Consider the following 17,810-nt stretch of genomic DNA (forward strand, 5'->3'; position numbering starts at 1 on the left):
CCCAAGAGTAGCTGTATACCTTAAACTATAACCTGTGATTCTGTTAAGTTAGAAATATTTTAAAAATCAAAATAATTGTTCTAAGACTTTTAAATACATTTGCCAGACTAAAAGAAGACAAATATCTAGTAAAGCCCATCTCACTGATAGCGTTCCTTAGGTCATTATCGTCTTCTGCGTCATGGAGAGGTTTGTGTGTATCTTGATCAGGGGACGTCTGTGGGCCGGGAATGTAGGGTCAGTCCGTTGCATGGCCTCTGGTGTTGAACAAGCTGTGTTCCAATGCCGGTTGACACCTCACTGACCGAGTGACCAGTGCATTCTGACTCCCGTGTATAAAATGGGAAAATTAAAACTTCTCAGATATGAGGGCAACCCATGAAACAATAGCATTTCCATGTAACTGTAACAAAAGATATTTTGAAAAAAAAAAAACTTCTCAGAGATGCTCTTAAGATGAAGTGTCTCACACTGAAGGCTTAGAAATTAGAACCTTTTTTTTTTAAACTAATGTTGGACATTTTATTCTAGCCTGTGGACTCAGGCAGGCAGAAGGAGTTGCAGCTAGGAGTGGTGGAAAGGGCATTGGAGGTAGACTTTTTTATTAATTTTTAAAAAAGCTTAAGTTAATTGGAAAATAGCAAATGTTCTGTTTTGATCATAATTTATTTTTTAAGATTAAATTTAAGTAACTGTCAGGGTATGTGTCATTAGCTGAACCCAACTGCAGAAGATAATTGCCTTTAGACAGAGTTCTCTTCAGGGGGTCATTGCATTCACAGTTCTGAAGATTTTTTTTTTTTTTCATGAAGTTGAATTAGCAATGTGTTGTTTTCATTTATTCTTCTAAAATCCTCTTCTTTTCTCCCTCCTGAATCCTTATATCCAGAAGACTCAAAAGGAGCTTTTCCCCTTACTGTTTGGGTCTAAAAGATGATAAAGAAATGTTTTCTTATTTATCCCTTTCATACCTAGGCCGCAATGTAAAATGCTTCCAGGTGCCCAGGCAGGAGAATGGAAATAAGGGTCACTGACTGGGTGGACAGTTGGAGGGCTGGTGGGGACATTGGTGGAGGAGAACCCAGGAGAACAGCCTCTTCCAAAGGAGCTTGCTAGAGCTTCCTGTTTTCCCCGAGTCACAGGAAATCTTGATTTCTATGTAAAATTTCTTGATTTTCAGAATAAGCTTTAAGTCACACGAAACCTCTCTGCAAGCTCTGCACCCTGTAGACCATCACCTTTTTAGTTTCTAGGTGAAAGAAGTAACGATCAGATCTAAATCTGTGAATTTTCATTTTATATTGCATGTATAATCTGTGCAGTAGAAATGCATTGGACACTCTCATCGTGAAAGATAATTAATAATCCATTAATCATGTTTGTTCAGCCAGACTGCAAGAGTCTTGAGGGTTTGGAAAGTGTTACTGTTTCTTCAGTAGCCTCTACTGTAGGTTTTTCATGAAGTATTTGTGAATTGACTGGCTGATTTAATTTTTAAATAATTCATTCTATGACTTTATTTTTATTAGCAAATAAAAAGAAACATCGATGAGAAGCATGCCCGGCTTTACCAGACTGTGAATGAAGGCAAACAGCTGGTGGTCTCCGTGAGCTGTCCTGAACTAGAGGGCCAGATTGCCAAACTGGAAGAGCAGTGGTTGTCCCTAAACAAAAAAATTGATCATGAACTACACAGACTACAAACGCTTCTCAAGCATCTGCTCAGGTGTGGTTTCTTAGGGATTGATTGGCATCAGAAAAAGACCTCAGAGGGATTCTGCAGTCAACCAGATTTTACATGCCGTCCCCCTGTTGTATGGTTTTTGACAATCTAAAGCAGTTGAGTCCCTCTTCCAGGCTAAATGGGAACTAGAGTCTCTGATGCTAGTTTGAAAGACTCAGGATAATGTGTAATCAGTCCTGTGGAAACTAGGAATTATGTTATAAAATTATACACATGTTACCTTTATGCCATGATGTTGCTCTTTCCTACACTCTTCCAAAATTTTTTTAAATCTTAAAAATAATTTTAGCTAATGGAATAGTTTGGAAAAGTCTTTGGAGTTCTTCAAAGAATTTTTTTGCTTTAACGGATCAAATCTTTAAAAAAATTTTTTTTCATTTTGTATTGAAGTATACTTGATTTACAATGTTGTGTTAGCTTCTGGTGTATATAGCAAAGTGATACATAATACATGTTCAGTAATATATGTTCAGTTGTATATATAATACATAGATTCTTTTTCATATTCTTTTCCATTGTGGTTTATTATAGGATACTGAATATAGTTCTGTATGCTTTATAGTAGGACCTTGTTGTTTATCTATTTTATATATAGTAGTATGTATTTGTTAATCCCAAACTCCTGATTTATCCCTCCCCATCCCTTTCCCCTTTGGTGGCCATAAGTTTGTTTTCTATGTCTGTGAGTCTGTTTCTGTATTGTAAATAAGTTCATTTTTATCATATTTTAGATTCCACATATAAGTGATATCACATGGTATTTGTCTTTCTCTTACTTCATTCTTGAAACCCTTGAAGAAGGTAGAAAACATAGAACATTTAACCTCATTTTCTTTCCCACCTCTTAGGGAGGCTGTCTTAGCCTAGAGAAGTTTAGAAGTTACAAGAGGGACAGCATGTTGCTTGGATATTTTCATTCCATCAGATAAATATATTGGCATCCAGCCAATAGCAATTTGCTATTATACAACTTATACCAATGCTGGTTATATTTTTACTGTACACAAATCTATAGAGGACGTTTGATGAATAAAAATAATTTCTGTCCTTACCTATGGGTTTACTTTTGTATAGCTGTAATAAACTTTTAAAAGGCTATTTTAGACTTTAAAATGCCTCTTTGTTCTTGATTAGTCATTATAGAGTCATAGAAAATGACAGGAGCATCAGATTTGGAACCTGGGATTAAACAGGGTATAATTCTTTAAAAAAATCATGATTTTTCTGAATAATAGGATTGGTCAACACAAGAAAACAAATGGTGAAACAGAAGAAAATATACAGGGGATGCAATCATTTCTAATTTCCTTTCTCTCCCACTTTGCTCCTATTAGTTATAACAGAGATTCAGATCAGTTAAACAAGTGGTTGGAATCTTCTCAGCAAACTCTGAACTACTGGAAAGAGCAGTCCCTCAATGTGTCTCAGGACTTGGACACAATCAGAAGCAACATAAACAATTTTTTTGTAAGTTGTAATACAATAGGCCCAGGTAATTGTTGGTTAGAAAAAAATATCGGGGGAAAATTAGGAGAGTTGGTTTGATAGTTTCCATAATCATTTGTAGATAAGGGGTAAAACTTGGGCTAATAGCAGCTGCATTCTTCAAACTTAGAACTATTTGTTTATACTATTGATTTATATGCTTATAATAATAAAGTATATTTTAAATTGACACTACAAAATATATATATATTTAAAACTTGCCCTAACATGGGGCATGTTTTACAAGTGCAGAAAATAACTCCCCTACCTGCCCCCTAAAACCTCACAGGATTATTAATTCATAAATGTAAGCTAATAAATACATGGTTTTAAATTGTTATATACAGAATTGATGTTTCTACTAAAATGTTATTGTTCTATTGTTTTAAGGGTTTTTTCTGAAGAAAAGAATGTATTAATTTTGTGATATAAATTATACTTTGAGACCTTTTCATCTTTTCCCTTAGTCTTTTCTCCATTTTTCATATTTTGTAGCTATGATTACTCACTTTGATATTAAAATGTAAATATTTTTAAAATATACTTGGAAAAAACCTGTAAGTACCAGGAACGATTTCAGATATTTTAGTTAAAAATTTGTTGTGTTTAGTTCATTTAATATGAGCTTTTTAAAAAAATGAACTTTGTGCTGTGTTCCATATTTTCTTTTTATAGTTGAAATGATGATTTGTCTATTTTTAAAAATATTAATCCATTAGATTATAAGCCACTCAAGGGGCAGGAACTCCATCTCTTTTGTTCCCCACCATATTCCAGGCACTGGAACGGTGCCTGACACTTAGCAGGAAAGATGTGTGTGTGTGTGTGTGTGTGTGTGTATGCGCTCACATGTAAGCACATATACACATGCACACATACATACATACACATATAAATATTTACTATTTGAATTGAATTCATTTATTTAGTTTTGGACTCTAACCAGTTATTCTGACTCTTAGTTACTCCATGCCTTATTTATTTATATTTATTTATTTGTTTATTTATTTATTTGGCTGTGTTGGGTCTTCATTGCTGGGTGTGGGCTTTCTCTAGTTGTGGCGAGTGGGGGCTACTCTTCATTGCGGTGCGCGGACTCCTCATTGCGGTGTCTTCTCTTGTTGAGGAGCACGGGCTCTAGGCACGTGGGCTTCAGTAGTTGTGGCACAGAGGCTCAGTAGTTGTGTCTCGCAGGCTCTAGAGTGCAGGCTCACTAGTTGCGGTGCATGGGCTTAGTTGCTCCGCGGCATGTGGGATCTTCCCAGGCCAGGGTTCGAACCCATGTTCCCTGCATTGGCAGGTGGATTCTTAACCACTGCACCACCAGGGAAGTCCCTCCATGCCACATTTAAATTTTAAAAGTTTCTAAACTTTAAAACTGTTTCCTTTTAGGAGTTTTCAAAGGAACTTGATGAAAAGTCCTCCTTGAAAACTGCAGTTCTAAGTACTGGGAACCAACTTCTTCACCTGAAAGAAGCTGATACGGCGACACTGAGAGCTTCTTTAGCACAGTTTGAACAAAACTGGACAATGCTCATAACTCAACTTCCTGACATCCAAGAAAAACTTCACCAGGTAAGTATTTAAAGACCCAGCATTTGAATTAGCATTCACTTGTTAGCTCACAACTCCTTTAAAATCATTTCTCTGACTCAGTAATTTTCATTGACACCGCCTATCTTTTCTCTGGCACCACTGAATATAGGTCTTAATTACTGGACTCTCCTCCAGTGGGATCTTTCTTAAGAGAGAAATCAGGCTTAATTACTTTATTTCCCAGTTTATCTGCACCACTGTGTTAGTTTATGTGAAGGTCATTGTCATTGTTTTGGGGTCACTTATTCTGAGCTTGAATGCTGGGTTTGTTTTTGTGAGTAACCTGCATAATTATGTGGCAAGACCTTTTATCAAACCAGATATTATCTTAAGTGATGCCCTGATTCATTTTGTTAACTGCAGGTAATTAAATAGAAATCATTTTGATTTTGCAGCTTCAGATGGAGAAATTGCCATCTCGTAAAGCAATAACAGAAATGATTAACTGGATGAACAATGTGGAACATCATACTGCAGATGAAGACTCTGAGCATTCACTGAGTTCTGCATCTCAAGTTAAAAATCTTCTTCACAAGTACAAGGTAATTATACAAAAAAGCCAGAAGCCTTTTCATTAAATAAAGAAGGCAAGTGAGTTGGAAGGGAAATACTGAACAAAGAGACATGGAGGATATTATTTAGAAAAACGAATTCTAAGGGTGGGGAATGGGATGGTGGATGATTCTAGAGAGAGGAGTTAGTATACTTGCTCTTATTCTGCCCAGATTCCTTTGGTAGCTCCCATCACCACAGGACAGAATCCAAGCTTTTAACTGGCTCTGGCTCTTCATTTCCCCACATAAACCCTGGACTCTGCCTGAATCAAATCCTTTGCGGTCCCTCCACCGCTCCTGGCGCTCTCCTGCTCATGCTTTTGCTTTTGTACGTGCTGTACCTTTGGCCTGGAATTCCAGTGTCCCGCTTTTAGCTGTAGGAATCTTCTTAGTCATCCTTCAAGAGTCAGTTCAAGTAGCTTCTCATCTGGAAATCTACCCTGACTCTCCCAGCCAGATCAGTTTACTTTCCAGGATTAGGTGTCTCCATGGTGCTATCAATAGTTCCTGTCACCCGGTATTATAATTATTTTCTTACTTGCCTATCTCCCCACCTTGACTTAGCTTCTTGAGAGCAGGGGCTCCTCCTTTACCTCCCTGAAACAGCACACCTAGCCCAACACCTGGCATCCAATAGGTGTTAAGTAAATGTTCTTTGAATAAGAGAATGCGTAAGGAAAAGTTGATATCCTTCTACAAATAGATAGGAATGTGGCCTTCTCCACAATATTTGATTTCAGGTAGATTTAACTAACATTTAACAAGCCACGCCCCAACACTTATTGTGTGCCGGGCAAGGTGTTTGCCACTAGGAACACAAAGATGAATGAAGACTCTGATCCTTGCTTTCCAAGACCTCATAGGCTAATGGATCTAGCCTCTGGTAGGCAGAAGATGAATGGCTTAATCACAAAGCATGGTATTAGCAAGAATTTCCTATTTATATCCTATCCTATCCTAACTTCAGTGAGTAGTATAATCTGTAGAGGGTCTATGTGTATTTTTCTCACAGGCCCTAGTAACCTAGCAAATAGTTTTACCCCTGGATGTCTCCTGTGGAGGTGCTAGAACTTGCCAGAATAAACCCAACAAGTATCAGCCTTAACAGAAACGTGCTTGGCTCTGGGAGGGTTTAGGATTGCTCTAGAACTTAAAGTCATCCAAACGGGGAGGCCTAGACGGTCCGCAGAGGAACAGAGAAGCTGCCTAAACTGGCAGAGCTCCTTAAAGGTGTCCTGGGTTTTCTGGGAGAGTCTTAACTTCAGACCTCCCATCCTGTCATTCCCATGAGCCCACAGGATGGCTCTGAATTCCAGTGGAGCTCTCAGGAAGACTCTCAAAGGAACCCTTTGTCAGTCTCTGGGTCTTGATTTTGGTTCCTATGATGCAACTACCATACATGGTACCATCTTTGACTTTTCAGTCTGTTTGAAAGCGGTGAGTCTCTCTGTTCCCAGGAATGTGTAATTCCCCAAAAGACTCTCCACTCAAATAAAGCAGATGCATGGTGGGGTTGGGGGAGGGTAGAACATAACTCCAGACAGGCGCCTTTTGATTACTGGGTGGGAGCCTGGCGCCCCCTACAGTGAACCAAAGGAGAGGTCCAGTTCATCTACTTCAATTCAGGCTTTGGTGGTTTAATTTTGTTTTCTTTGTTCATTTTAGGAGTTTAGAATGGAAATGGACTATAAACAATGGATAGTTGACTTTGTTAACCAGTCATTACTTCAGTTAAGCACCTGTGATGTAGAAAGTAAGCGCTATGAGAGAACAGAGTTTGCAGAGCATCTTGGAGAGATGAACCGCCAATGGCACCGGGTCCACGGAACACTGAATGGAAAGGTGAGCTCATGGTCACAGCTTGATGTGTGATTTAGCCTTTGCAAAATACCACTTTCTGAAAAGTTTTAAGACATTTGTGGGACCTCCCTGTTGGTCCAGTGGTTAAGACTCCACACTCCACTGCAGGGGGCATGGGTTCGATCCCTGGTCGGGGAACTAATATCCTGCATGGTGCATGGAGTGGCCAAAAATATTAATTAAAAAAACAAAAAGACATTTGTCTGGTTAACTTACAGTTAAACCTAATAATCATCTCAATTCTAGCCCCTTTTAAATCCTGTCCTCCATTGGTGCATATAAGAGTTGGAAATAGTTTTTATATTTCTTTGCAATCTCTTAGTGGGAGATTGACTTAGGCAAGTGAAGAGGAGAAATGTTATTTAAGAAGATGTCGAGTATTACATGAGGCTACTAAATGGTCACAACTTTTGACATTTTCTGTGAAAGTAGATGTTAAAAAGCAGCGAAGCTATTTCAGCTTTAGAAAGATTATAAAAAGGAAGAAAAATGTATATGGCTTCTTGGTAGATTTTCATTCCATGACCGAAAAGATTAAGGAAAATTATTCTTGGGAAAATATTTAATATTTATATACAATAGTGAAAATTGGTTGATTTCTTTATTGTGTGGAGAATGTATACAAATAGACCCATACAATTAAGATTTGAGTACATGCATGGACAAAGAACATGAGCAGATAATTCACAAAAGAGAAAATTATAATTGGCAAATAAATATGGAAAGGTTACCACTTTAATTGTCAGATATTTGGAATAAACATTAATAACATTATACACTTACTAAATTAGAAAAACTTAAGATAAAGATAAAAGCCCAAGGCTTTCACATTCATACACTGCAGATAATGGCTTACATACCCTTTTAGAAAGCATTCAGAAAATTTCAAGAACCATAATAATCATCTTATCTCTTAACCCAGCAGTCCACTTCTTTTACATTTATCTTAAGTAGATAGTTCTTCAAAAAGGAAAAGATATGTGCACCAAGTGTTGAATTCAACATTATTTATTCTGGTGAAAAATGTAGACTGCCTGAATTTCCAACTCGGGAGAAATAATTAATCAAATTATATGGTGTCCATTTGATGAAATACTGGGCAGCCTTTTAAGTTAATACAAGTCATGACATAGAAAGTGCCTATAGCATATGAAAAGAAGTATAAAACATTATATATACTATGATTGTAACCTAATAAACATTGTCAGCATTAGAAATGAGAAGAATCACAGACATTTAAAAAATATTACTTTATTAAATTGATGCATTATTTGTGATATTCTTTATATTGACAGTTTTTAAAGTGAGTCTAATGAAGAGTCTAGGGAAAAAATTTTTTCTTAAGCTTTACGTATATCAATAGCTGATACAATGAAAAAATATTGAGTGTTAGCAACATGATTTTATTTTGTACAGATATTGTGGAACTCCAGAACAGCCAGCTTTCTTATCAGGTTAGCTTTCATTTCAAATGTTAGATTTTTTTTTAAAGGGGGAAAATAATTCATATTTCCTGACTTATGAATCTTTATTCCAAAAGTTGTTGGGAAATCTTGTGCAAAACGTTAGAAATCTGAGAAGAAACAAAATTATCCTATTAAAAATAACATATCACGACATTTACATTTTAAACATGTGGTTTAAAATAAGAAAATTTTATTTTCTTATTCATAACTGGTAGATACAACAATTAGAACAACTTTTGGAAAGTATCACTGAGAATGAAAACAAAATACAGATTCTGAACAACTGGATGGAGGCACAAGAGGAGAGACTGAACACTTTACAAAAACCTGAAAGTGTGATCTCGGTGCAGAAGACACTCTTGGATTGTCAGGTGAGAAGACACACAGCACCTGTCCAGTGTGGCTTGGTCAGGCTGTTAGTTACCACACCTGCCCCAGGGAGCAGGGCAAGCTGCTATAGTTTCTGAGGGTTCTCCTCAAAGCCCCCAGGTACTTACTTTCTTCTATAAAATAGATGTGTCCATGTGTTTTACAGAATTGCAAAATGCTGTTTTTAAATGATAAACAGAAGTATTTTTATGGTTATTGTAGCTCTTAAGAGATTTGAATGCTACTCCTAAGAAAAAAATATTAGGAGTTCCCTGGCAGTCCAGTGGTTAGGATTCGGTGCTTTCACTGCTGTGGCCTGGGTGCAGTCCCTGGTTGGGAAACCAAGATCTCACAAGCCGCACTGTGCGGCCAGAAAAAAAAAAAAAAAAAAAAAAAAAAGTTCCACAGGAATTTTGATCTAGATGTTTTCCAGTTTTTGTGTTTTTATTAATTTCTCCAGTATTTACAAAATTACTCTGAAGTCTCCATGATTTTTAGTACTTCTTTCTGTTTCTTCAGAGGAAAGTGGTTTTATTTTACCTACTGTGTAATGTGTTCTCAAAGGACTACTTTTCCCTCAGAACCACTGTCTAAATCCCATTTGGGCCAGAGCATGTTGGCTGTGCCCTTTTTTCGTTCAGTCATCATTTGCCAGGTCACTTGGTCTTTGAGGTGCCCTCACCCATGGGTTTACTCCTCCTTCCCCACCACCCCTGATTGTGTCACTCCTGTTGAGAGCAGTTCCACTGTCCCAGAGCTGTAGAAGGCACAGGTTACGTGGGTTCTGCACCGCCTACAGGAAGGCGTGGCGCTCCTCACTGTTGGGGCTGGAAAGTCGTCTCAGACCCCTGTTCTACTTAGAAGGTTACAGAATGATACTGGATATAGTATATGGGCAGCAACACCTCCATAAGAGATCTTTTCAGATGGTCGTATCCTGTTTCTAACTACCCACTAGCCATTTCCATTTTAGAGTGTTTACAGCCACCTCCTGACTGGAAGCTCAGTGCTGTAGCACCCCCAGCCGGCCGCCCTGCTTTCACCTGAGTGCTAAGTTATTCAGGCCTGGGATGTCATCACTATTTTCCAGATGGGAAAATGCAGACTTGGCAGTTTGATGACTTAACACTTGGTCCAACAGCCAGTACAGGGCAGATGTGGAATGGAGACTGTATCTCCTAGACTCTTTCTACTATACCATGATGATAAGGACTTGCTACCTAGACTCTTCTAAAATCTAGAGCCATGTAATAATGGAAAGTATTGTAAAACCTCATATTGTAATATTGTAAATTCATATTATAAAAATTCACTGTAAAAACTGAATTGAGAGTGTGATATGATTAAAATGTCTTCTGTGTAATGTTATTAAATTATATACTCTATTGGCATTATTACTTGAAAAGTGCAGACTCTTACCTCTTACCCCTTATTAATTGTTTTGTAATATTGTGCATATGAAAACCTTTTCCTTTTGCCCTTCCAGGATATAGAAAATCAACTTGCAATTAAATCCAAAGCATTGGATGAATTGAGACAAAGTTACCTGACTTCAGAGAGTGGGACAATGCCATTGCTGGAAGATACAGCATCCAGAATTGATGAGTTATTTCAAAAGAAAAACAGTGTTATCAACCAGGTACTAGAATTCATTTACAGTGTACTATTTCTCTCCACGTATCCTTCTTTTATCTTATTTCTTGTTTAATAATGGACACTCGCTCCATACCAAAAACTGAAAAGTTGCTGTGAAAACTACTGAAGTGAAGTAGAGAAAAACATTTCAGATCTATCTTATTTTTTTCCTTCACTGGATAATAAGAGGCAAAGCCGCCAAATTCCTACATCCTTGGCAAGCTAGAAATCCACCTGGTTATCTTTGTTTTGTCTAATGTACTCACACACACAAAAATGTCTCCACCCCCAACCCCAAACCCAACAGAGCATCTGGCGTTGTTTCTTGGCCAGATATACAGGAGCAGTTATGAAGAAGCAGCTCAGATTCCCCACACCCAGGGAGATGCCTCAGGGAGGGCGTGATCCTATCGCATGTAGCCTCTATTAAGCTAGAAGCGTGGTCCGCACAGGGAAAACTCCAGAGGTGGGGAGAAACAGCACGTGGTGAGGAGAAAGCATAGAAGACTGTGGAAGACGTCTGGTAATTGTATGAAAGGCATGTCAAAGTCTGCATTTACCCCTTCTGGGAGGAAGAACACCAAAAGACAAAGGACAGGCATCCTCAGACACTGCAACTTTGACATTTCCCCACAAATGGAGGGAGAAATTGTAAATACTAACCTGTTATAGGTGTGTCCATGTTTCCCAGAGTCTTTATTGTGGATTATTTGTCATCTACTAAAATCTACATTCAACCATTTGTTCCAAGAGAGAATTGGGAATAACCCATGTAATTGAAATCCATAGGTGACCCTCAGCCTCATTCTTCCCCCAGGACTCAGGCAGAAAAGTAGGGGCGAGCTTAACATATCTGTGTGAGTCATTTGTTAACGTATCTTTTGTGAGGCACTGTGCTCACTGCCAAGGGTGCAATGATAAGAAAATAAATGGTTCTTACCCTCAAGATGCTCACAGGCTGCAGGAGGATAGCTGCAATAAAAAGACAGACAGTAACAAGTGTTGACAAGGATATGGAGACATTAAAACCCTCCTACACTGCTAAGAATGTTTGTGTATAGGTTTTTTTGTTTGTTTGTTTTGGGTTTTTTTGCGGTACGCGGGCCTCTCACTGTTGTGGCCTCTCCCATTGCAGAGCACAGGCTCTGGACGCGCAGGCTCAGCGGCCATGGCTCACGGGCCCAGCCGCTCCACGGCATGTGGGATCCTCCTGGATCGGGGCACGAACCCGTATCCCCTGCATCGGCAGGTGGACTCTCAACCACTGTGCCACCAGGGAAGCCCTGTGTATAGGTTTTTTTTGTGAACATATGCTTTCAGTTCTCTTGGGCATATACCTAAGAGTAGAATTAGTGGGTCATATGGTAACTCTATACAGTATTTAACTTCTTGAGAGACTGCCAAACTTTTCTACAGAAGCTGCACCACTTTGAATTTCCATCAGCAGTGTATGAGCGTTCCAATTTTTCCATAGTCTCACCAGTACTAGTTATTATCCAACTTTGATTATAGCCGTCCTAGTGGATGTGAAGTGGTATCTCACGGTTTTGATTTCTATTTCTCTAATGACTGTGGATGTTGAGTGTCTTTTCATATGCTTATTGGCTGTTTGTATATATTCTTTAGAGAGATGGTTATTCAATCCTTTGTCCATTTTTGAGTTTGGCTGTCTTTTTATTGTTGAGATATAAGTGTTCTTTACATAATGTATAAAGATTTATATACTTGTATCTTCTCGATTGTGTCAGAGATCATTTAAATGCTTCAATTTTCAACCTTTCATAATTATCAAAACACATTAAAGAATAAAATATGGCCACCATTGCATTTCCTCCTACTTTGCACTTGCCCTTCATTTTGGCCAAGCATGATGCTCTCCAAGCTTTGCTTGCACTCCAGTAGCAACCAGACTTAAGTGCCAGGTAACACAGGTTAACACTTTACATTTATAATGCTTTACAGTTTTCAGAGCATTTTCACAGACACTATTTTCTTTATGTTTTCATTTATTATATCTGTTTTGTGGATGAAGAAATAGGCTCAAGGATTAAATAACTTGCCCAAGGTCAGAAAGCTAATAGGGTGTCACTGAACTGTATATTCTGAGATTCTGATTCCTCACTCAGTGTTTTTTTTCCCTGGACTGTCCCTCTGTAGGCTGAACTCTCTCTGAGCTGATCCTTCTGGTCTCGGGGCTCTTTTCCATTCAGCTACTCTAAAATTTAGCCTTCTTTGATATTTCTTGTTCATTGACCCACCCTTCTCACCTTCAGTGAATCACTGAAGCTCCACTCTCAAATAAAAATGCCTAAATTGGATACAGTGGTAGAGTCCTTAGGAGGGGGAAACAAAAAAGATGAGAGAGCCTCTTGCCGATGATTTCCTAAATATGTTTCTACTTTTTGTGTAGGTCAATGAGCTCAAGACCTCCATGCAGTCTGTTTTACAGGAGTGGAAGATTTATGATAAACTCTATGATGAAGTGAATATGATGACGATCCGATTCTGGTACTGCATGGAACACAGCAAACCTGTGGTTTTATCATTAGAGGCCTTAAGATGCCAGGTGCAGAACCTTCAGGTATATTAACCCGATCTTGGCACAATACATCATTGGCAGAAAATCTCCAATGGAAGAAAGCACAGAAATGAACACAATTACTGTTATGTTCTCCACAGAGAAACACGAAACAGTATTTTAAACAGCAGCATCAAAAGCATAACTTGAAATTTCAAAATGAATGACATGAACCAAATGAGTGAAACTTGGTACAAGTATACTGTGAATTTTTCTTCATCTTTCATGTCCATATTATTTCACAATTTAAAGGTTTGGGTTTGGGGTGTTTTTTTTTTTAAGTATGCTATTTCAAGTGCTAGCCCCATGAAAGAATGCCTTCTCAGTTTTCTTCTTCACATTTCTGATAATTGTTCCCTGTCCTATTAAAGTTTGAGTGTTAACATTATTGTGGTACAGAGGCAAGTGTTGACCAGCTGCTGCCTTCTTTGGACGAGGCCAGGCTGTTACGCAACTGACATTCCTGCTCTGTCCTCCTAGACTCTTCAAGACGAAGCTGAGAGCAGTGAAGGGAGTTGGAAGAAACTCCAGGAGGTTATTGGAAAACTCAAAGATTACTGCCCCTCAGTTGCTGAAATAATTCAAGAGAAATGCCAAAATACTCACACAAGGTACACTTTAAGATGCAATTTGAATGGTAGAGCAGATATTTTTATCTTAATGACGTGTGACAAATGAAGGGACGTAGGCTGGGTAAAGCCTTCTTAATCATCTGAGATAACTGGTTTCATACTATTCTGGTCTCTACTGCTTTGAAGGATCTCGTTCACGTAAGATTTGACATTGTGAAGGCTATTACTTGCCTTGTACAAGTGTTTGGTATAATCAATCTAGAAATGTCCTACGTACAGCCCCAATGTAGCCACGTTCAGTGGGCATAGGCTAAATGCCCAATGCGGTCCTCAAGGGCACCAAAGTCAACAGGCAGAAACAGGCTAAGGGGTGGCCAGATGGGCAGTCTGTCTCACTGGAAACATTATAAGGTGGAAGTAAAGGGATGTTAGAATACCTCTCAGGAGATATTTGTGAGGTTGGGAGGAATTTTTTGATGAACTACTTACGATAGAAAACTCCTTCTAAGGAGTGTGGCCCTAGTTGATTGTGAGGCTTTTATATAGCTGGATGGGATATGAAAGTTGGCCCAAAGCTGATTTGTTCCAGACAGTGGTGAAGAGATTAAGCTACCCTCAGTGGCCTTCTCCACCCTTCCTTCATGCAGATTCAGCCTCTCCTATAAACCAACTTTGAATATATATTGAACAAGGGACACCACATTTATGTACCCTGCAGTGGTGTCCTCAGCCCTTGATCCAGTCCTTATTGGAAGAGGGGGAGGAGGGAGGGTAAAGATAAACACAGACACGTATCTAATTTCACACACAGTAATGGGGGCCTCCCTCAAAACATATGGTGGTTCAGGTTGCTATTAAAGGGATTCAGTTGTCACCACTGCACATACACATTCAGTTGTTGGCACAAGAATATATCAGAAGGCATATTGAAAAAGACTGAAGAAAATAGCACCAAAATGCCAACAGTAGTTATCTCTAGATTAATGAGATGTCAGGTGTTTTTTTTACTTTCTCTTTATAGACAGGTAGGTAGGTAGGTAGATGGGTAGACAATCTCAATATAGGTATGGATAGATTTAAACACACATGTTTTGTGGGGGGTTGTGAGCATATGTTGTATTTATAATTGGGGAAAATCTTGTTTAAAAACAGGTGGTTCTGAGAAGATTTGTGAAATACAAAGAAGTAAAGCAATTAATGCCATTTGTCACCTTTTTCACCCACTTAGCGAGGTTGAGGATATTGTGAAACAAGCATTCTCATGTGTTTTGGGTGAGAATGTAAATATTATAATGCTTTCAGAAAGCAATTTGAACATATATCCATAACCTTAAAAATATTTACATATTTATATTCTTTGACCCAATAATTCTCTAAGAAGTCTAATTTAAGACCAATATCTTGAAATACAGAAAAAAGCCTTTGAACAAAGTTGTATCTGAGCATTCTTTTTGGAAGCAAAAATTGAAAATTATTCCAATATCCATACTAAGCTGGAATTTGGTAATTAAAAAAAGACCATTTATAGACCTTTAGGTACAGCCATTTAAACTTAGGCTTACTTATTTTTTATTAATAACATGGGAAAATTTTTTTAAGTTAAATGGGAAAGAAAGGCAAGATATTACAGTCCATAGTATGGAATAAAAACAAAATTTTAAAATTTGTACTTTTTTCTACTTTTCAATTTTAATAGAATGAAAAATGTACTACAGAAAATAACTTCTTATTTTTCTTATTATTACAATTTTTAGTTTTTGTAGCAGTTTAACAGTGCATATAAATGAGAATCCAAAAAACAAATCATACCACCAATGAATGTGCCAGCACCACAAAATTAGCTAATTTTCATGGATGCAAAAATACTTTTAATATTTACAATTGTTCATAACTTGGTGGTATCCACTCTAAAAGTGAGGTCTCTAACTAGGTTTCATCAACAGCTCTAGTTAAGTTCGCCTGGACTCCGGAGTTGATTTTTAGCCTGGCCCCACCATGGAGACCAGCTATGTAAATGTGGGGCCTGGGTACTCTGCTGCTGCCTTCCCTCATATATTGTGTGCTAGTATCCTTTGAGGGGTATACAATTTCTCTTCTCATGTGACTAAGATCAGTTTTACCAAGTGAGTAACTTTCTGATGCAAATTGGCCTAAGTAGAAAGAGAATACACAGGAATTAACTTTTCTCTAAAGAACAAATAAAATATTATCAAGTACCAGGTAATATCTGCCATTTTTTTCTCTCAAGAAGAAATTAGTCCTACAACATACTGTATTTCTACAAAACGTTAAAACATTAGCAAATTTAGAACATAATAGAAAATAAATACCCTTTGCTGAGAAGTAGGAAAATATATTGTTTTTGCTGTACGTGGGCCTCTCACTGTCGTGGCCTCTCCCGTTGCGGAGCACAGGCTCTGGACACGCAGGCTCAACGGCCATGGCTCACGGGCCCAGCCGCTCCGCGGTATGTGGGATCTTCCCAGACCGGGGCACGAACCCGTGTCCCCTGCATTGGCAGGCGGACTCTCAACCACTGCGCCACCAGGGAAGCCCCAATATATTGTTTTTTATTTCTACTTTTATATAAGGAACATGTTGCTTTTGTAATTAGAAAATAAATTTGACATAAACACAATTTAAATAAGGCCTACTAAAGACCCCCTCTATAAGATAGGAGGCTCTCCCATGTGGAGAAAGTTTCATCAGGCAAACAGTTCAGTACTTTCTTCACCTTTGCCTAAGAGACATTCATCATACAATAGATATTTCCTGCCAGTCACAAATTTTGCAGGTTTTGTTGAGAATTATAAAGTCAATGAAGTATCCTAATTTGGAATTCTATTTATATATTAATGATGGCATTAATTTTGAAAAAACATTAACACGTCTTGTTAATCTATCTGCTCTTAACTTATGGGTAGAGTGTGGGCACTGTGCTTTTGCTGCAAAGGAAAGGATGGATGGGGTTCCTGTTGTTCATGTTGCCCTGACAGGTGGACGCAGGTAAACCAAGACATTGCAGACCAGTTGCAGAGGGCCCAGAGCCCGCTACAGCTCTGGAAGGCATATAACAGTGCTCACGCTGAAGCTGCAGCAAGACTGGAGCAACAGGAAGCAAAGTACCAACAGCTCGCAAACATCAACACATCTGGAAACAACCTGGCAGAGATCCTGCCCCCAGCCCTGCGGGACATAAAGGTGGGTGTTAAGCCCATTGGGAAAACCAAGGCCAAGACAGCCTGACAGACAGGGCCATGACCCAGGGACTAGACAGACCACAGGGAGGGAGGAGTGGGTCAGGACAGGTATGTGAGCAGACCATGTAGGACACAGGCAAGACAGGGACGTGTGGGGTTGGGAGAGCCAGGTGGTGGCTCAGAGGTGAGGGCCACACAGCAGGTAGCTGGGTCAGGGGCGCCTGACACCACCTCCTTCCAAATCTCCCCTTTCACTCTAGCAATTAAATCTCTAAAGCCAAAGCTTCATACAAAGTCTCCAATAAAAGCAGAAATATATCCGCTGAATGTGGTCATCTAAGAATAGTAGATGTTGAATCTCTTGATTTAGAAATAATCATGAATAATTATCTAAATAATCTAAATAATTATCTAATCTAAATGAATAATCATTTAGATTCACCACCATGTTAATAAGGCTTTTCTGTGGATATAATGATTTTTAGACTATTATTTAAGAGTTGTATACTTTCCTCTGTGGTTTTATTCTATTATGTTAATGAATGCCTAGAAAGCAAATACTTTCTAGTTTTAAACTAGGTGACCGGATACATTTTGTATCTTTTAATACTATAGGTCAAATAAAGAAGTATTAACCAATTAAATTAGAGACAAGAATCCAACAGATATGAACCATATTTCTGATCAACTTCTATCTAATCTGTTGGCATTTAAAAAACAACAAAAACAGAAATTTCACACAGTTGCAATA

The 17,810-nt window shown here is 38.4% G+C and overlaps 1 protein-coding gene across 10 annotated transcripts in view; it reads left to right on the forward strand.

Annotated features, from left to right (window-relative positions):
• Nucleotides 1-17,810, forward strand: part of SYNE2 (spectrin repeat containing nuclear envelope protein 2) — a 341,983-nt gene that overhangs the window by 261,039 nt on the left and 63,134 nt on the right. For all 10 annotated transcript variants that reach the window (XM_082616958.1, XM_082616964.1, XM_082616965.1 and 7 more), the window contains 10 exons: nucleotides 1,530-1,726; nucleotides 3,079-3,211; nucleotides 4,622-4,804; nucleotides 5,221-5,367; nucleotides 7,045-7,221; nucleotides 8,921-9,076; nucleotides 10,561-10,713; nucleotides 13,120-13,290; nucleotides 13,768-13,898; nucleotides 16,856-17,060. In XM_082616958.1, the coding sequence (XP_082473084.1) occupies nucleotides 1,530-1,726; nucleotides 3,079-3,211; nucleotides 4,622-4,804; nucleotides 5,221-5,367; nucleotides 7,045-7,221; nucleotides 8,921-9,076; nucleotides 10,561-10,713; nucleotides 13,120-13,290; nucleotides 13,768-13,898; nucleotides 16,856-17,060 (1,653 nt within the window). The remainder of the gene's footprint in view (nucleotides 1-1,529; nucleotides 1,727-3,078; nucleotides 3,212-4,621; nucleotides 4,805-5,220; nucleotides 5,368-7,044; nucleotides 7,222-8,920; nucleotides 9,077-10,560; nucleotides 10,714-13,119; nucleotides 13,291-13,767; nucleotides 13,899-16,855; nucleotides 17,061-17,810) is intronic.

The sequence above is a fragment of the Mesoplodon mirus genome (genome assembly GCF_964341445.2).
Source record: "Mesoplodon mirus genome assembly, chromosome: 4".
NCBI classification, from domain to species: domain Eukaryota; kingdom Metazoa; phylum Chordata; class Mammalia; order Artiodactyla; family Ziphiidae; genus Mesoplodon; species Mesoplodon mirus.